Source organism: Alnus glutinosa, chromosome 5, assembly GCF_958979055.1.
Source record: "Alnus glutinosa chromosome 5, dhAlnGlut1.1, whole genome shotgun sequence".
Taxonomy (NCBI): domain Eukaryota; kingdom Viridiplantae; phylum Streptophyta; class Magnoliopsida; order Fagales; family Betulaceae; genus Alnus; species Alnus glutinosa.
The window spans coordinates 7,565,914-7,585,974 of NC_084890.1; the positions used below are offsets into that span (position 1 = coordinate 7,565,914).

The 20,061-nt window shown below is 36.5% G+C and overlaps 3 protein-coding genes across 3 annotated transcripts; 2 read left to right on the plus strand and 1 right to left on the minus strand.

Annotated features, from left to right (window-relative positions):
* Window positions 1-4,875: 4,875 nt before the first annotated feature.
* LOC133868479 (protein RTF1 homolog) lies at window positions 4,876-8,881 on the minus strand. The gene is made up of 2 exons (XM_062305380.1): window positions 8,730-8,881; window positions 4,876-7,183 (listed from the first exon to the last, which is right to left on the minus strand). Exon 2 carries the CDS (start codon window positions 7,137-7,139, stop codon window positions 5,169-5,171), a length of 1,971 nt encoding a protein of 656 aa, XP_062161364.1. The 5' UTR covers window positions 7,140-7,183; window positions 8,730-8,881; the 3' UTR covers window positions 4,876-5,168.
* Window positions 8,882-12,894: 4,013 nt separating this feature from the next.
* LOC133869384 (uncharacterized) lies at window positions 12,895-15,030 on the plus strand. The gene is made up of 5 exons (XM_062306360.1): window positions 12,895-13,065; window positions 13,198-13,412; window positions 13,857-14,021; window positions 14,110-14,345; window positions 14,669-15,030. The coding sequence occupies exons 1-5, from the start codon at window positions 12,996-12,998 to the stop codon at window positions 14,910-14,912; spliced, it is 930 nt and encodes a 309-aa protein (XP_062162344.1). The 5' UTR covers window positions 12,895-12,995; the 3' UTR covers window positions 14,913-15,030.
* Window positions 15,031-17,237: 2,207 nt separating this feature from the next.
* On the plus strand, window positions 17,238-19,966 carry LOC133869915 (uncharacterized). Its single transcript, XM_062307007.1, has 5 exons — window positions 17,238-17,402; window positions 17,497-17,711; window positions 18,688-18,855; window positions 18,946-19,181; window positions 19,468-19,966. Exons 1-5 carry the CDS (start codon window positions 17,333-17,335, stop codon window positions 19,712-19,714), a joined length of 936 nt encoding a protein of 311 aa, XP_062162991.1. The 5' UTR covers window positions 17,238-17,332; the 3' UTR covers window positions 19,715-19,966.
* Window positions 19,967-20,061: the final 95 nt, after the last annotated feature.

Below are 20,061 nucleotides of genomic sequence, written 5' to 3' on the forward strand. Positions count from 1 at the left end.
TTTTTATTTCGATAGAGCTGCATAATAAAGTGAAATTTTCGCCCTGTTTTCTGTGATGTATGTAAGGAATGAGTCTTGTTTTTCAGTAATGACTCGGTCAGAATAAAAAGAATAGAAAATTTTTCTCTTTTACGCCAGCAAATAAACCCAAATTTACTGATAATTCGTGTTAGGACCTTAATTATAAAATTATTTATACTAATTTTAATTTGACAACTTCATCTTAATTCATTAATTTCGTGTTGAGTTCATATCAAATTTACGAGTCGTGTAAAAAATTATCAACACTACATATCATGTGTTTGAGTTTGAATCATATCGAGACATAAATATAAGATTATATAAATTAGTTCTAACCCAACTCATATAATTAAACGAATTAAATTTTTTAACTTTAATTTATTAATTTCATATTAAATTCATAACAAATTCACATTTTCTGTCGGAAGTTACCATCCATACCCAAATCGATTAAACAGGACACACTTGGAACTTTGAAGGACGGATAACACGGTCACTCCTAAGGTATGTTCTTGTCTAAGTTGTCAGCATTTTCGTCATGGTTTTTGGCTTCCTTACCTACCAGCTCTTCATGTAATTACTTCTTATTATGTGCTCAATTTTAATTATTTGAAGTAAGTTTTTCTCTTCTTTTTTTTTTTCTTTTTTTTTCTAATCAAGTAAATGCAAAGGAGAAGAGTGAATGGAACCTAACAGACAGATGTGGACCTTCAGTTATTTATTGTCTAAATTGCTAACAATTTTGGCAGCACATTATGAGAGTTTGTAAAGATTTACTTACTCAAATAAATCGTAAGTTATCCAGCCACTTATTTGAACAAGTAAATTCCATCTAAATTTTCTATTATGTACGGCTTAAATTACTAGTAATTTAAAAAAAAAAAAAAAAAAGTTATTGAATATCTTAATCCATTAAACATACTCTCGCAAAGATGGATAGATGGTCAAATAAATCTTTTACAAATAATAGAAAATCTCAAACTAGAGATGGTGCAAGAAAACAAAACAAAGGTTATAAGGACGATGATGTGGTTTAAAGAAAAACAAACAGCAGAGGATGAGACTCATCAGTAGGGGTGAAGAAATGCCCGCGGACCCGTCCAAACCCACATGCCCCGCCCCGTTCCTAAAATTTTGGGTTTTAATTGATTTTTTTGCAGGTACGGGTCCAAAAATGATACAACCGGGAGGGGTGGGGCTGGTTGCGGATTGGGATTTTAAAAAATCCTAGGGACTCGCCTTGCCCCGCTAACTATCTAAATACCTAAAATTCTAAAAACTCTACCCATAATTTCTATTTTCTTAGCTAAAGGACCCTTGCGCCGTTGCCATTCGTCTTCTTCCTTTTCTCCTTCACCCCCTCACCCCCTTCTTCCCTTAGTCTTCTTCCTTCTATTTCTGAGGAAGGAACCACCGTGGAGACCTTTGCTTGCTTTGCCTGGAGCCGCTTGATGAGAATCTACAAGTCATTGACGAAAAGCAGCAGCAGAAGCAGGAGGGAAAGCAAGTCATGTCGCGCCATCAAACGTCTGAATGGCTAAAGGAGCTTCCGCATGCAGTCTATCCTCCAGAGGGTTAGACTCATTAACAATATGCTCGCATGCAGCATGCTTGTAATCCTTTACTTTCATATCATTTTTTATTTTTATTTTTTTCTGGTTGTCATGGCCTTTAGTTTAAATTGAATTATGATATTGCAATGGCCAGTGGGGCTCTGTTGCTATCATTTCTTTATAAATATGACTTAAATTTAGGTATTGAATCTTTGCTAGCTTTCTAGGTATTGAATCTTTGCTAACTTTCTAGGTATTGAATCTGGCTTTATTTGATTTTTCTCATGTTTTAGCATGAATCGGGAATACCTGCACAACCCGCACCACACCACCCTTGCCCTACACGGATGTAGGGAAATTTTAGCGGGGTGCGGGGCCAAAAAAGAGGCATCCCCCCCCCCCCCCCCCTAGCCCCATGCTCAGCCTTACTCATCAGAGTGGGTTTACGACCTCCATATCTTAAGACATTCACAGCAGTTACCCTATAATTGTTTTGTTCCCTATATGTAGGAAAATTCTCAAAAAAAAAAAAAAAACTATAAAAATGAGCATGTTGCAGCTTCCTTGCTTTGCTTGTTCCCTAAGCATCAGAAATGCTACAATTCTACTCAATGCATTGGGTAGAACTCTAGTCTCTAGCATACCCATTGCATAATAAAATGAAAAAAAAACGACACTCTCTCTTATCTCGCAACTCCTTATATGCTCTACATGTTTTACACGCAACATCTCAAATCGATGACGTCTCTTCTTCTTCGTTGAAACACGGTGCAACCCATGTCTCTTCTTCTTCTTCGTTCAAGCTTCAAACTGGTCTTTAATGGAGAGTTCAATCAGTATCCCACACGGCACCACCTCCACCACCTCAAATGCCCGATTTGCCTCTTCAACTATGACCCACCCCATGGACGCCGACCACCACGCCAAATTTGCATAGCACCCAACACAAAGCCCCAAGCCCTTCTCTTTCTTGCTTGTCCTCTCTCTCCGCTCAATCCCTCTCTGACGATCTCATCTCTCTCTATCGACCATGCCTAGTGAGTGGTAAAGGACTGAAATGGAATGGATCAAGGAAGGGATCAATACTTGAGTTTTCTACATCTTGTCTTCTTGCTTGACGAAGATGCAAAGAGAGAGAGAGAGAGAGAGAGAGAGAGTAAAAAAACTAAAGTAAAAGGAAAGAAAACAATATTTTAATGTTATAGGAAATATAAAGACAAGCTATTGTAAAGTGTATTTCGATAAGAAAATAAAAAGTAGTTTTGTTCCCTATATCTAGGAAAAATCGTTGAGGAGAGGTTGAGAATTCTCTTAAACTGTCCAAATTTCACAAAGAAATTCGAGTAGTTTAATAACAAAAAATTCCCAATCTCGCCTTGGCGTCCCTTCAAGCCTTCACCATTTTCAATGACTTGGAGGCGATTGCTTGAGAAAACGAAACCAGAGGCAGAGAGGCCAAGAATTTGAAACTAAAACCCTAATTAGGGTTCGAGTTTATAGACAGAAATTCGTGTTCCATAAAATCTCTAGGGTCTATGAGCATAAGTTATGGGCGTAGGAGTGCGTATAGGGGAAAATACTCACGAGGCCCAATTCTCTCATGGGATACATATATTTGGGTCGCCAGGCCCAATTGTCTATTATTAAATATTAACATTGGGTTTTGTTTTTCTGTAAGAAAAAAAGTCATATTTAATTCTTAAGTTTTAATGCGATTTTAATTTAAAATTTGAATATTTAATTTTGACAAGACCTGGTGCGTTTGGGTATTGAATTTTGAGAATTAGAATTGAATTCTAATTCTATTTACAAATATTGGGGTAAAAAATTGTGTTTGGATGTTGAATTTTGAGATTGAAAAATATTATATTTTAATGGTAAGAAATGATTGGAAATTTAAAAAGTTGTGTATAATGATTGATATTTTGAAAAGTTGTGTAAAATAATAATAATTTATTATATATTGATTATTTAATTAAAAAATAAATAAATAATTTAAAATTAAAATTAAAAAAAAAAAATTAAAAAAAAAATGATGCAAAGGTGGCTGCTGGCAGCCACCCCCAAGGGTCGGGGGTGACCGCGCGGCCACCCCCGCTGGTCGGGGGAGGCCGCGCGGCCACCCCCGGTTGGCAGCCACCCCTTCTTTTTTAATTAATTTCTTTTAATTTTTTTTTATTTAAATTTGTATTATTTTTTTATTTATATGTGGGACCCACGCGTTTTTTGGGAGACAGCTTGTCCTGCGCGTGGGTCCCAGCCATTACTCAAAATGTCAGCTTAGAATTCAAATGAAATTCGGGTCAAACTCGGGTATTTGGGAGGGCGGGTGGACGGGTTTTTGAAAAAACCCGAGTGGAATAATTATTCCACTCGGTTGCCAAACACACCATAAATCTTTTCCTGATTTCAAATAAGTTCTCCCATTAAATTATTTAAAACTAAAAAAGAACCTATTTAAATCTAAAGAAAGAACTAAGTAAACATTTCGTGCGTAAAATATTTTTCTGAAAATGTTTTTCATATTCTCTAGGGTTTGATGCAACTGAAAATTATAGTCAAACTGAATTTTTTTTTTTTTGATTTGACCAAAAAAGTTATTTTAGTTTAGAAAATAATTTTCATTTTTAAATTTTGAAAACCATTTAATTTGACAACCTCACCATTTTTTGAGTTTGAGTTTTTACTCGGCAAAAGTTGACAACCGTTTTCTGTTGTCGCTCATTTTCCGTATTAGCCCAACACCAAAAAATATTTTCAGTTGTTTTTTCTTAAAAAATATTTTCGTTAAAAATATTTTCTTGTAAAAAACATTTTACTTCGAAAGAGACTAAGCCTAATTGTAAAAATTAAAATTGCCTATAAATTTGATTTTTACCAAAATGTAACTTTAAACCAGGCTCCAAGTTTGCATACTCCTAATGATTAATTTCATAACTGCAATTTGAGATCAAATATGGGATGATTCATGATTAAGTTTGGGCTTGACCACTTATAGATGTACATATTACGTAAGCAAAATTTGTTTCTTAATTGGAAATCGGAATGGGATGATGTTCCACACTATAACATCTTACATCCTCAACCAAGTAGAAAGCAGACAACAATCAGGCAGCCAAACTTGATGAAAGCAATTGTTATAAATAACTAATAGCAGGAAAATGGCAGCCAAATGATGTGCTTATTTTAAGAAGATAGTGGAAATGTGGAATCACCCGCCATGAGCGCGAACACTCTCACGAGTCACAATAAAGAACTAAAATTTCCAGTCACACAGCACCCATCAGTCAAGAAAAAGACAAGAAGACAAAACCTCAATATCTGAATTTCTCCAACTCTATTTCAACTAAAATCTTCAGTTTCTACAGTTTCTACAGATACAAAATGATTATAGGATTTGATTATATTATTATGAAACCATTAAAGCCAAATTCCACAAAACAAAACCTAATAGTACTTACCAGGAAAACTTGTACAAGAAAAATTGTTCGAGGACACAAGTATTTACCTTTCAAATCTGCAATTACTGAATCAATTTGACTCAAGAAAGCACATAATGAAGTCATGTATCTGACATGACTGTGGAACAGCATTTCAGAGAAGCCCTCTTCTTCTCTTATAGTCACTAACTGTCAGGGTCAGGGCGTGCCTCCTACCGTCATTCTCCGGGACTTTGCATCCAACCGTTGCTTCTATCCTCTGTTTCCTGGCCATAAATCCAGCCTGAGCTCCCTGGGGCCCACCAAATCTATGAAGTGCCGCCAATGAAATCGGCAGCTCAAAATTATGCAGAATATTTGATACAGTCCCTTGATCCACAGGAGCACTAGTATCAACCAACTTCCCCGCATCAGCTGCAGCTTCCAAGGCTGCGGCTGTAGCTTCCATGCCAAATTCTGCGGTTACCTTATCTCCAGCCCCATTACTGATTGCAGTGGCAGATGCCCCAATAGCATCACCGTTTGCCACTGGGGCTACTCCACCGGGCTTTGAAACGTAGTAATTCCTTGACCTAGTCCATCTCCTTGAAAAGGGATCATAGCCAGCCTCCCCCGCTTTCAAAGATGTGTTTACCCGTTTCATTTCCGATGCATTTTTGAAATTCTCAACCCGGTTCTTTCTGTTCATCTCAGCCAGCCTAATAGCCTTGGAATCTTTATCCTGCGTTTGCCTGGAGGCCTCTAATTGCTGCAATCTTATCTTGATCCTCTCCACCTCAGCCTCATCGTGCTTGCTTTGTGCAATATCCAACTCCCTCCTCAACCGGTCCTTCTCAGCTGCAACGTTCAATGGTCTAGATGAAGCAGACTTTTTCTCTTGTAACATCTGCTTCACAGTGGCTGCTGAGTAAACATATGAGTTGGTTTTTTTAATGGCCTCCTTCTTTTCCAACACATCATGTTTGATTGGCATCCGGCCACCGCTTCGTTCTACCTCCTTAACCCACTGTTTATACTCTTCCTCCTGTGGTCCAGAGTCAGAAACCATAGCCATCTGCCACCTAGCAGCAGAGCTTTCATTGCCCCAAACAACATTTAGATACTTATATGTGGTTTTATTCTCTAGTTTGTACTGCCGCTCAGGTTCTGTGGCATCAACATTCCGAACCATGCAGAGCCTATATATAGGCCCAGACTTTGACCTCCCAATTCCTACCCTAACAAAGCAACCCACTATCAACTCCTCAAAGAATGGCTCCATAAACCATTTTGCAAGTTTTGACCTCCTGATAGTAATTTCCTTTATATCTTCAAAAGATGGCACATCAGATCCCAGCATGCCTCTCTCGTCATCACTGTCAATCATTGCAGCATCTCCTGTTGAACCATCATCTTCACTGTGGGACCTACTTTCACTCTCGCTCTGACTGGAGCTACTCAGACTTGCTCTACTGAAGGATTTTCGCTTCGGAGAAAAAGTTCGACCCCCTGAACTTCCTCTAGATGCATCTCTCAACTTCCGGTGAGCCTCAGGGTCCTGCTGCTTCAACCGTTTTGCTCGCAATTCATTCAATGCGTCATCCTTTGCAGCTGACCGATCAGCAGATCTAGCTGACAAGCGCATACGAGATGGTGGAAGAGGTGGAGTCTCTTTTCGAGATTGGGTCGTCTTTCCACTCTCCCGCTTGGATCTTATTTTCTCCCTCAAATTCTTATCAATTTTCTTGGATGCTCTATCTGACAAGATCATCTCTCTTTCAAGTTCAGTCATCTGTGCAAGCTTTCGCCTGTCATCTTCATTCTTGTAAAGATCATCCCCAACATCAGATTCATCACTGGTGTCACCCTCACGATCAGAAACACCACCATCACCTTCTTCTTGGCTGCCCAGATCATCATCTCTTTCAGTCGGGTCCAACCTCTTTTTCAAAGGAACTTGGGATCCAGAAGGCTTTCTGCTAGCATAACCACGATCATCATCTGAGTCATCATCCCTAGAGTCACTTCCACCATCAGAATATGAACCTTCACGTCGCCTTCTAGATGATGGAAGTGAGTTCCGGTTTCTGCCTGCTGAACTGGTTCTTCCTGCAGCCTCCAGGAGCAAATTTTCTAGGTCTGCCATGATCTTCTATATCTTTGTATAAACTGGGACAATTACACTCCCTCCTGAATAAGTTGCAAAGTGTTAATTAACTAGCTCAATAGTTGATAAAAGAAACAAAGTTGAATATGTACACAAGATATATCATAGTTTTGTTACGACCTATAAAAATTATTAAAATGCAAAGAGACAAGATCAATGACTTACAACTTCTTTTCCCATCTAATCGCAAAAAACCATTTAACTTTATTATCTAAAGAACATTAGTATATAGAACTCTTTTTAATCAGTTATGTTAATGATAAATCAAAGTGACACACAGCTAAAAAGCTCAAGTTCATCATGACTTGTATAGAATAGTTTTTATTTATTGACTATACAAGTGCAATCAGATGGATCAATTCCAGTGTCCATTGACTTTTATGTTTCTAGCTATTCATACATGTGGGATTTCTACTTTAGTCGCAACAACACCAAGCAATTTTCTGAAACCCCTCAGCCACCAGATGCAGAGTGTTATGCTCTATGCCAGATACAAATGCAATCCCCCTATTATCTTAATCATTCACTCTTTTTTTATTTTGGCCTATTACTAGTCATTTACAAAGAAAGTCCCAAATTCACTACACTCAAAAGAGATAGAACACATAAATAAGTATCAGATATTAATGCTATATTGCAAATTTCTCAAGCGAAAACAAAAAATCTTCAAAATTACTCATCATAGTTTATATTCCAAACAACAAGCAGAGATGTTGATTACAGATCCTTTCCTCCAGTAATAGTGAGAGTTCTCCAAACATGTTCATACAATACAGGTAAACTATAAATAATGGAAATTATGTCCATTTATATGTTATAGAATACATCAAAGAGGCAATACATTATGGATTAGGAATGCAACATGATAAATAATTTGAAAATATATATATATATATATATATATATATATATATATATATATATATATATATATATTTCCTTTCCTTCTTCACATATTCTAAGCAACAAAACAAAAATTTATCCTTAATATTCCCAGCTGTCAATTAGTTAAAATATGTATAAAAATAACAGTACCTATAAATACTCTACTAAATTAATAGAAAAGCCATAAATCGGATTCCAAAATTCTGAACCCAAAAGCTACAGTACATTGTCAAAAGCTATCTTGAGACAACCTTGAAATAGATTTTACAGCTCTAGCATCCATGAAAGACTTGCACAACATGTTAAGCCCAATTTTACAAATAATTCAAGCATACCTATATTATTTTATCGTTTTTGGATTTTTTTTTTTTTTTTTAAAAAAAAAGAAACAAAATCATCGACAATATACCAATTCCCCACTTCGTCTGATTAAAGAAAACCTAAATTTACAACAACAAAGGAAAAGTTCTTGTTCATTAAAAAAAATAAAAAATACAAGATTACCTTAAATCCGCTTCTAATACTGAACAAAAAACAAAAACTCGAAGCAGACCAAACAGGACAAAGTCACCAAAAAATTAAAAAAAAATCGATATTTTTTTAATCCCGTTGAGCTAAATTTCTCATAAACATAATCTAAAACAAACCCTAGCGAGTAAATCGGGCATGGATTGTGATACATACCTCGTTCGAAGACTACGTTGGTGAATCTCAGATCCTCGTACTTGCGTCGTACTCTTGAGGAAACAGAGGGTTTGGGTATTGCTGGGCTCTTGAGAAAGTTTGGATCGATGGGATTGAAGGTACTAAAGTTGCAGTACGAACTTATAAGGCTTCTATTTCCCCTTTGTGTCCCTGGAGACTTCTGAAATTATATTTCCCCCCAACTTTTGTTTGTTTCGCGCTTTCCTTGACTCGTGTAGGGACGATATTTGATATTTGAGATCATATATTGGAAAAAAATGCAAATATGGGTTAGCTTAATTTATAAATAATTTTTAGGAGAAATGCTAGACATTCCAACACTTTTTTTCAGAATTTTGTTCCAAATTGATATGTCACAATCCTATGAGATTGTGGCACACTTCCCAAAATGATAGATCTCATGGGATTGTGACACATCAGTTTGGAACTAAATTCTGGAAACAAGTGTTTGGATGCCTAGCATTCCTCAATTTTTAGTTGTATAAAAAATAATTCAGAAGTTTTTGAAGTAAATTAAAATAACAATTTAGTCTTTGCAGTCAAATTCTATCAAAACACTTGACGGATTTCGTTAATATGTCACGTCAACACCAATAGAATGATGACATATGTCACTCTTAATAATAAAAAAATATATATTAAACCTAAATATTAAAACTTTAAAATTATTTTTTTAGAAAAAAAAATACCGCAATAAGCAATTTGTAAGTTTTTGTCAACCAAATACTTTGGTTTTGCTTTTTTTATTCATATATATTATATAATATGAGTACCGTTATATACAATATTTTTATTTTACAATACTTATATGACATCTCAATTAATTTTTGAATTTCTTTTTTTTAATAATGATGAGTTTAAAAGTTTGTTGGAATGACCACGTCAACTATCCATCTCATCCAAAACTAAATTTGTTTTAAGAAAAATATTTTAGGATCTTTTTGTATTTTTTCGAGCTCGTTGAGAATACTATTTAAGTCAAACCGGGTTACTTGACAAGCTCAGCTCAACTAGAGTTCGAGCGGCTATTAAATTTTGCAATGTGTGATTAAAGCGAAGTTCAAGCCTGAATTTATGAACAACCTCTATACATTTATTAATAACATAAATATATAATATGTAACTATATAAAGCATATTATAAAATATAGTACATAACTATAGTCTATAAGTAACAAAATAACATGTTATTGTATACAACTAGAGAGTATAAATTATGGTATTTATATTGTGAGCAAGTAGTAAGTCTAATATATTTTATATAACTAAGTAACTATAATATAAGTATAATATATTAACTATTAACAACTTAATATGTTAGTTTAACATATTAAATATTATTATCAAAGTATTATAATTAGAGTAATGATTCACTACCACCTAAATATACAATTTTTCACCACATTTCCTATATGACAAGGTGGTCCCTTACCTTCATTTATTTTTTTTTTTAAAAAAAAAAAAACTCAAAAAGTAGTAGGGGACCATCTTCCCACATAGGCAAGGTGATGAAAAGTTGTATATTTGGGTGGCATTAAATCATTACTCTTATAATTAATATGTAATAGAGAAATGATAGGGGTACCAAATTCTTTTACCAAAAGATGGGTACCAAATGATGTGGAGTTTATTCATTGGTACTTGTAGCATTTCTTTTTATTAATTGTTTTGATCATCTCCAATGAATAAGCTCCACATCATTTGGTACTCATCTTTTGGTAAAAGAATTTGGTACACCTAGCATCCCTCTATGTAATATATATGGTTAACTACTCTCTCTCTCTCTCTCTCTCTCTCTATATATATATATATATTTACTTAGTATATGTTAATTAACTGGATAATATTTTAGTTTATGAACTAACTAGTTTGTATGTTAACTAAGACACACATATATAAATATTAAGTAACATATATAATATATATTACTTAATTACTAATATACATGCTTAAATTTATATAACTCATTTTTAATTATATATTAATATACACACACGCAAGAGATATGAACGAGCTAACGAGTTGCACTAACGAGCTGAGCGAGTGATCCAGTCGAACTTTAAATGAACTGAACTCGCGAGTCTCTATCGAGCTTTGTTGAGCGAGTTGGGTATGTATTACTTACTAATCGAACGAGTTTCTATAGTATCGAGCTCAAGTTCAGATCGGATTAAACAGAGCGAGTTGAGTTGTCGAACGAACTAATTTATTTTCATCCCTACATGGGGTGGTTGGCCAAATGGCATTTTCACATTAGAAATGCTATTTAGCATTTTCCTAACATTTCCAATTGACGTGGTATGTTCAATCTACCGATGGTTTTTTTTTTTTTTAATTAAAATTGATTTAAGAGTAAAAATTGAGAATATGTCACGCCAACTGAATATGTTAAAAGAATACTGACAAAATGCTAAATAACATATCTCTTCCCACCTAAGGAAGGCCAGCCCTGAGCTTTGCTTGCTCTAGATCTTTCCCTTCTCCACCATTCGGCTTTGTCCTTGGTCACGTAACAGCTACCGCAAAGTAATGCTATAAATCACTCTTTTGTTACTCGTGTTCCTTTAAAAATGATGTGGCTTTTAAAATTACCATTAAGCTTGTGATTTCTCATTATTGAATCTTAATCAAAATGTGATTTTAAAAGCCACATCATTATTGGAAGAGTGACTTTATAGAATTACTCGCTGAGATGGCACCGTCAATCCACTCTTATTTATTTATTTATTTTAAATGACTGATCTAACGATTAATTTATAGTACCATATCAAAATAGTAAAATATTTATAAGATTAAAATAAATAAAATAATTTACAGCAATTTTCAATCCGAATTATGTCATGCACGATCTAACTTACCACATCACTTCATCCATCAGTATTGGAAGCATTCTCGCTCACTCTCTTTTTCATAATTTCATGGACTTTGTTTTTTAAAACACAAAATACTTTTTAAGCATAAATTCCATCAAAAATATTTATGATGTTTATATTAGGTTTGGCGATTCGGGTTAGCGGATTGGGTTTGTGTCGACTTGGCTGACCTGATTACACAAACGGGTTAAACACGAAACCGACCCGATTACTATTCCGGCTGGAACTTGTGACCCGAACACGACCCGACTGTGAACCGGGTAACGCGAACTCGACCCACTAAACACGATTGAACTCGGTGTTATTTGGAGCATCGTTCTGGTGGATCTTGTTTCTTGTGGTCATGACCCATCACCCACGGCTTGTAAAGCTCTATAGGATATGCAATTGCGGACATTTCTGACGGATATCAACCAGATCTTGTAAGGTTCTAATACCGTTTGGAGAAGGTGTTGTCGGAGGTGATGGAGATCTTGTTCTTCTCACGGGTGACGGTGACAGATTTGCCGAGAGCGCTGGCCTTGTCGCCGACCTTGATGCGCTCCTGGAGGAACTTCTCCAATGAGGCGATGTCCATGATCTTGTCCTCCGCCGGCTTCGCACAGTCGACCATGAACGTCACTCCCTTCTTCTTCTATGTCAAAAGGCGTGCAGTTGGTTTGGTTTGGTTTGGTTTCTTTTCTTCGTCAGAAATGTGTGTTTGGTTTGTTTTTGTTTATTTTCTTCTATCTCCTTTTGGTTGAGGGGGGAGGTTATTTAGTGGAGGAGGGCTTTCACACCAGTGGAGAAGTGTGGTGGGGATTGTGGTTTTGAGATGGGTCTGTACGTGCGCTGATGAAAACACTGAAAAATGGCCAAAAGGCGCGCAGTGCTGCTAGGGTTCTTCACTGAATGTTTGAAATCTGAATCACTAATTTTTTTTAAAAAAAAGAAACCGTGTCATAATCGCGTTCGTGGGTCAACCCGCGAAACATGATTATAAACGAGTCATAATCAGGTTGACCCGATTATGACCCGAACCCGATAATGCTAAACCTAAATTCTATTTTTTTGTGTCGTGTTCGTATCGAGTTCGCGAGTCGTGTCAAAAATTGTCAAGCTTAATTTATATCACATTAAAATACTATTTTAGAATCAAATTTTTAAAAATACTTTTTAAAATCATTATATTATTTTTTTTATTTTATATATAAAAAAATACTGCTTTTTTTTTTTTGTTTTTTCTTCAAATCACCCCAAGAAGGACAAAAGAGAATCTAGCTCTGATAAATAAGTTATAACCGACGAGGAAGAAGAGGAAGAGGAGGAGAACAGGAGACCCAGTTCAGTGGAAGTCAGTAAACCAACGCTCTCAGCTCTGAAGGCTACAGAAAATGGACCAAATCCAGCACAAGTTCATCGACGTACGGGGACTGAAGCTCCACTTTGCCGAGATAGGAGCTGGTCGTGAAAATCCAATGCTAAACATCTTCATTTTCTCATCTTATCCTCCACCCCGACCACCCCACATCGCTCATTCAATCTGACATTCTAACACCCTTCGGCCTTCCTTTATTTTTTTTTATATGTCCTCAGGTCCTAAGGTGGTCGTGTTCCTACACGGGTTTCCGGAGATATGGTACACGTGGCGCAACCAGATGATCGCCGGAGCAAACGCCGGGTTCCGAGCGATCGCACCCGATTACAGAGGGTACGGACTCTCCGACCCTCCACCCGAACTCGAAAAGGCTGGCTTTGATGATCTTCTCAGTGATCTCCTTGCAATTCTCGATGCCCTCGGAATTGCCAAGGTATTAATTATATAACTATAATTTGTTTGTTTGGTTGGTAGGAAAATATATGAATTATGTTCAGTAATCTCAACTGTTGCTTGGAAGTTTGGGGCATCAAGGTTCAAATCTAAGGGTGTGAAGTAAGGATGCTGACCCACATGCCACATTGCTTTTTGTGTCATGTGGAGAGCAATATTAGTTAGTTTATGACTTATTTTTCAAGCTTACTTTGGTCTGCAAATCGCCTGTAGAAAGGTTGAACCATAAAGTTGACACAGACGTATGTGTTTATGATTCATGTGAATAATTCTCTTTTTGATGATAAAGTACATCTAACCTATTTGTTCTCCCACCCACAAAAGATAAATCACAATCTAATACTTAGCAAAAGAAAATTCTTATCTAGAAATCTTTTTGCATTTTAATCTCTCATTCTCTCCCTCATGTTATGTACGTGTACAGGTTTTTCTTGTTGCAAAGGATTTTGGAGCTCGGCCTGCCTACCTTTTTGCCATTCTCCACCCGGAGAGGGTCTTGGGAGTTGTAACAATAGGAGTGCCTTTCATGCCACAGCGCTCTACATTCCATAAGCACCTTCCTGAAGGCTTCTACATTTCAAGATGGAGGGTATACAGATCCTCAGGACCTCATCCTTTCTATCTTAAGTCTCCCTTTGTTACCTGCTTGCAACTTCATGTCTTTGAACTCTTTCCAGGAGCCTGGACGAGCAGAAGCGGATTTTGGGCGCTTTGACACTAAAACAGTTGTAAGGAAGATTTATATCCTATTTTCCAGAAGTGAAATGCCAATAGCTGCAGAAAACCAGGAGATCATGGATTTGGTGGAGCCATCTACTCCTCTTCCACCTTGGTTCACAGAGGAAGATCTCGCCGCATATGGAGCTCTGTATGAGAAATCTGGATTCCCATCTGCATTGCAAATTGCATATAGGTAATGAACTGATCCTAATTCAACACAAGCGACCAAGAAGTATCACTTACATAAGAGGGTCTGCTTCTTCACCCTTGTAACATACTATTAGAACAGAGCTTCTAAGTTCGAACCATGTTATTTCAGTTAAATATTCTAGCAAGGAACATTATGGTTGTTCATTGAATCAATGGGTTGTGACAATTTTCTGGAGTAATGTTGAGTATAGTCTGTATAGACCACTGTGCTTTCAATTGTGATGGGAATCCCACTGGTTCTGAATTGGTTAGGTTGTTAGTAGGTAAGGATGCTAATTATTTTTTGTTGATATTATGCATTAATAGGTCAGGTGAAGGCTTCAAAATAACAGATCCAACAGTGAAAGCTCCAGCACTTTTGATAATGGGCGGTAAGGACTATATCCTCAAATTTCCAGGCATAGAGGATTACATAAAGAGTGGGAAGGTGAAAGAGTTTGTACCCGATTTGGAGATCACATTTTTGCCTCAAGGGACCCATTTTGTTCCGGAGCAGTCACCTGAGGAGGTGAATCAGCTAATCCTCTCCTTCCTTAGCAAGCATGTTTGATCATGGACACTTCAGTTAAGGTTAGTTGTCTGCTAGTAACGTCTGAAGTTTGGCCGAGTTTTACTTGTGTACTTGTAAAATCTGAACCGTAGTTTTTATATGAGTTAAGTTTCAATAAGCAAGCGTTTGGAAGTGAATTTCACAGAAATTTACAACTTGAGATCAATGAGATGGGCTACCTTGCCAGTTGCCACAGGTAGGTGAATCCCGCACCCTAGGCTACTCGGGACAAACGGGCCCTATAACTCCTTATATAAAATTCGGGTAGCTTAATAATAGAGAATTTCTATCCGACTAAAACTGATAGAGATTTTCAAAAGAAATTGCTACAATCTAAGCAACAATTGTGAAAGAGTTCCTACAGAACACGCCTATCGCACCTATCCGAACAGGTCTTAGACAGTCCACTTATATGTTTCGATAGATAAGTGCATAAAAAAACTCACATTTTATGCTCAAATAGCAAATTGTTGAAAATTCAAACTAAAACTGTATGATTCTGGTGCATGTTTGTTTCGCCCAAAATAAAGGACCTTAAAAGAGTCTTCTTTGCCTCGAAATTTGCAAACTAAATAAAAATTTAATTCAAACAAACCATAAATCGACAGAGGCCCGTATGGAAGGCTATTCAAGAAGCTATAGTCGTCGAGATATACTAGGAAAAAGCATATTTTTATGGCCCACTCCATGAGGTACGAACCTTTTAATCTTCTAGTGAAATGGGCCTTGATACACATACAACCTCCACTCAATTATTGTACAACTCCAATATTCCTTAGGGTTGTGCAATAGTTAGATGAGGGTTGTAATTTTAGCATTTTCCCTAGTGAAGGGCAGTAGTCTCCTCGATCCCAATAATTACCTCAAAATTAACTTTGATGTTTGCTGTCCATGACTCCTTTTCCTTGAGTGTTGCAATTTATTGTGATTTCAAAGGTGATTTTCTCTTTGCATGGACAAAGAAGTTTTTCGCAGGAGACCATTTAGTGGGTGAGGCGAGGGCTGCTTTACTAGTCATTTGATCTGTAATGAAGAGGGTCTTAACAATATCATAATAGAGGGTATTGCTATCTGGATCTTTTAATCTTTGAAGCTCGTGGGGTTTTGAACCATATTCCTTTGTGGTCTTTTTGTAAAATTCACCGCAATGCTAATTTACAAATTATTTTCATAATAATAAAAAAAATGAAGCACAGTTCCTGCACTTATTAATTTTCTTTAAAAAATAATTAAAAAAAAAACTATTTTTGGTTAGATTTTTTTTTTTTTTTTTTGACATGTTCACAGAAGAGGAGGGTGGAGAATTCAAATTAGTGACCTCCGCTTAATGAGACGTGGTCCACAGCCGATTAAATTATCCCTTGGAGACATTTTTTGTTAGGGTTCAGACTTGCATTAATAAAATATTACGTATATTTGTAATTTTAAGGAAAATGAGTTAAGGTATTGAAAAATCAAAGCAATTCAAGATGTGCGATGACTGTCATTTCACAAGACAGAAGGGGTGATGGTAAGTTTATGTGGAAGCATAAAAGCAATGAAAAATTATTTTTGGACAATCAAAAAGTGCACAATATATTGGTGAGATTTATGCATATAGGTTCTTGAATGAGTCTTATCGATGTGTTTTAATTGCGTAAAAATTTGCACTTTTAGTTGGTTGGGTAACTAACACATCCCAAAAGCAAAACAAGTTCTATAACTCACTGTGCAAGAATTGATAGGCCAGTCATATTTATTGTCATATCTATATATATATATATATATATATATATATATATATATATATATATATATATATATATATATATATATATATATATATTAACAGATTTGCTATGTACTACTGGAAAATGGTGTACTACAAGGCAAAGCACTAGCGTAAAGATATGTGATCTGTGCAGTGAAAAAGATTAGCTCGCTATCTTTCACGAGACTGAGACCGAGACCGAACGACACGCTACTTCCTTGATAGGCATCTAACAAGTCGAATTCTCACTTATTAATTTTTATAAATTAATAAGAATTTGTAATTGATACATTAAGAGTAAACTTTAGAGTTTATTATGTAATTATTTCAAATAATTCCTTATTAATACACGAAAATATAGATATAAATAAAATCCGTCGTTTCAATTTTTCAAATCTCCATGTCTCTTTCCCACCAAATTTATTCTTCTTCCTTTTTTTTTTTTTTTTTTTTTTTTTTTACTGTCACCAAATTTAATCTTAAAAAAACAAAAGGAGCAAACAAAGGGAGCAAGAGGACAAATCAAAAGGGTACGACGACAAGTCAACATCAATAAATCAGAACCTTAGAAAATAAAAAAGATCCCAAGAAGGAGCAGAGGAAGAGGAAGAGGAGACCCAGTTCAGTGGAAGTCAGTAAGACAACGTTCTCAGCTCTGAGACTATAGAAAATGGACCAAATCCAGCACAAGTTCGTCGACGTACGAGGACTGAAGCTCCACTTAGCCGAGATCGGAACTGGTCATGAAAATCCAATGCTACGCATCTTCATTTTCTAATCTTATGTTCCACCCCGCATCACTCATTTTTTTTTTTTTTTTTTTAATGTCCTCAGGTCCTAAGGTGGTCGTGTTCCTACACGGGTTTCCGGAGATATGGTACACGTGGCGTCACCAGATGATCGCCGTAGCAAACGCCGGGTTCCGAGCGATCGCACCCGATTACAGAGGGTACGGGCTCTCCGACCCACCACCCGAACCCGAAAAGGCTACGTTTGATGACCTTCTGGCGGACCTCCTTGGTATTCTCGATGCCCTCGGAATTCCCAAGGTACGTATTATGAATATATCAGAATCTGCCATTGCTGGAACATTGATACTAGTCTACTGATGTAATTCTAGTTCTGTTCTGTTGGCAGTCTTTGTTTTGTTGGGGGTCTGGTTTTCACCAGTTTGTTTCTGTTGTTTCTAGTTTGGTGTGCTTTCGAGCTTGTTGTTTTGATGTTCTGTTTTGTTGGATTTTGGGAATAGTTTGTACAGTTGTTTCTGCTATTAATATAGTTCACTTATCCATTGAAAAAAAAATGAATTTGTTTAGAAATCTGATAAATAGGTATTGCAAGCTGCCTAAAATAGCTCTAATCTTGGCATAGCTGTAATCTAGACCGTTCGTGTTAAATAAATGGTTTTAGCAGTAGTTGTCTTTTATGAAGCCACTTAAAACACGCTATATCAGTCGGTGTGAAATGAGTGTGAAGAGTAGCATTACTTACTGAGGAATATTAGTTAATCTAGGCTGTGTATTCAATTTCAAGCTTATGTTGGTCCATGAAATGTCTTGTAAAGAGATGCAAATGTTAAGTTGACATGTGCTTGTGTAGGTTAATTGGTCACATTTTATTCATGAAATGGGTTGGATTGGTATTAGTCTGGACACAGCAAAGTAATTCTATTAGATTTAATGTACTTATTAGATCTAATATGTATCTTGTGTCAAAATTGAGAATTCTATGGCTCGAATCTTTAGTATTCTCTTATTTATTACCTTTGTTACTATTTAGGCAGAATACCACCACCCGTTGTTACTAAGAAACTGAAAGAAACCTTAGAAATGGAAGAAAGCGGTATTAGGTCATGTGATAATTTTCTTTTTTGATGGTGAAGCCTATTTATAAAGTTTAAACATCTAACCTATTTGTTCGCACACCCACAAAAGATTAGTCACAATCTACTGAGCAAAGAAAATTCCTATCTAGAGATCTTTTTGCATTCTAACTCTCTTTCTCTCCCTCATGTTATGTGCATAGGTTTTTCTTGTTGGAAAGGATTTTGGAGCTCGGCCTGCCTACCTATTTGCCATTCTCCACCCGGAGAGGGTCTTGGGAGTTGTAGCAATGGGGGTGCCACATGTCCCTCCTGGCCCCTCTACATACCATAAGTACCTTCCTGAAGGCTTCTATATTTCAAGATGGCAGGTATACGTGTACTTTCCCTCTTAAGTTTTGGATATGAATCCGTCATTAACCTTAGCTGCTTGCAACTTCATGTCTATGAACTCTTTCCAGGAGCCTGGACGAGCAGAAGCAGATTTCGGGCGCTTCGATGCTAAAACTGTCGTAAGGAAGATTTATATCCTATTTTCCAGAAGTGAAGTACCAATAGCTGCAGAAAACCAGGAGATCATGGATTTGGTCGACCCGTCTACTCCTCTTCCACCTTGGTTCACTGATGAGGATCTCGCGACTTATGGAGCTTTGTACGAGAAATCTGGATTCCGAACTGCATTGCAAGTTCCATATAGGTAATGAACTGATCCTAGTTCGACACAATCAATAACCTTGCAGCTGGTAAGTATTCCACTCATTGGTGTAGAAATATTAGCATCATTTTACAAAAGCTAGGCAAATTATAGCTGTTGATCTGTTTCAATGGTTGCAACATTTTTGAGTTAAGCATAGTGTGGACCACTGTGATTGCATCATGTCTGCCATTGCCAGAGGAGCCCCATTCCCTGCAAAGTCGTCTAAGTTCTTTAGTTGGAATTGGATACTTTGTTAATTAATTTTGTTTATGTTATGGATTACTAGGTCATTGGGTGAAGACTTCAACATAACGGATCCAATAGTTAAAGTTCCATCACTTTTTATAATGGGTGGTAAGGACTATGTCCTCAAATTTCCAGGCATGGAGGATTACATTAAGAGTGGAAAGGTGAAAGAGTTTGTCCCGAATTTGGAGATCACATTTTTGCCTCAAGGAACCCATTTTGTTCATGAGCAGTCACCTGATGAGGTGAATCAACTAGTCCTCTCCTTCCTTAGCAAGCATGTCTGATCATCGACACTTCAATTACAGCGAGTTGACTGTCATCTTGTCGACCGAGGTTTGCTTGCGTACTTGTAAAATCTCAAACACAGTTATTGATATGACCTTACTTTCAATAAGACTATGTTGTACAGAGACTACAACTGTCTGTTTGATCCGAGTAATGTGTAATGTTTGTCTTTGAACGCTATGAAATAGTGTGCACTTCCTCTCTGGGTTGGCTTTTAGGTTTCAATGAGAATGGTCCATTTGAAAATGTAAGATCCTAGCATCTCTGGATTTATGTTTTTTTCTTAATTTTGTTTTCCTCTTGTTGTCTTGTAGATCATAACACTTAATTCTCTTAGTCATACAAA

What these genes read in the sequence shown, in the direction of transcription:
- LOC133868479 (XM_062305380.1), bottom strand. Translation starts at nt 7,139, where the DNA reads ATGGCAGACCTAGAAAATTTGCTCCTGGAGGCTGCAGGAAGAACCAGT.
- LOC133869384 (XM_062306360.1), top strand. Translation starts at nt 12,996, where the DNA reads ATGGACCAAATCCAGCACAAGTTCATCGACGTACGGGGACTGAAGCTC. An exon ending in ATGCCCTCGGAATTGCCAAG is followed by an intron (nt 13,413 to 13,856) that starts GTATTAATTATA and finishes GTACGTGTACAG; the next exon opens with GTTTTTCTTGTTGCAAAGGA. An exon ending in TCTACATTTCAAGATGGAGG is followed by an intron (nt 14,022 to 14,109) that starts GTATACAGATCC and finishes AACTCTTTCCAG; the next exon opens with GAGCCTGGACGAGCAGAAGC.
- LOC133869915 (XM_062307007.1), top strand. Translation starts at nt 17,333, where the DNA reads ATGGACCAAATCCAGCACAAGTTCGTCGACGTACGAGGACTGAAGCTC. An exon ending in CTTAGCCGAGATCGGAACTG is followed by an intron (nt 17,403 to 17,496) that starts GTCATGAAAATC and finishes TAATGTCCTCAG; the next exon opens with GTCCTAAGGTGGTCGTGTTC. An exon ending in TCTATATTTCAAGATGGCAG is followed by an intron (nt 18,856 to 18,945) that starts GTATACGTGTAC and finishes AACTCTTTCCAG; the next exon opens with GAGCCTGGACGAGCAGAAGC.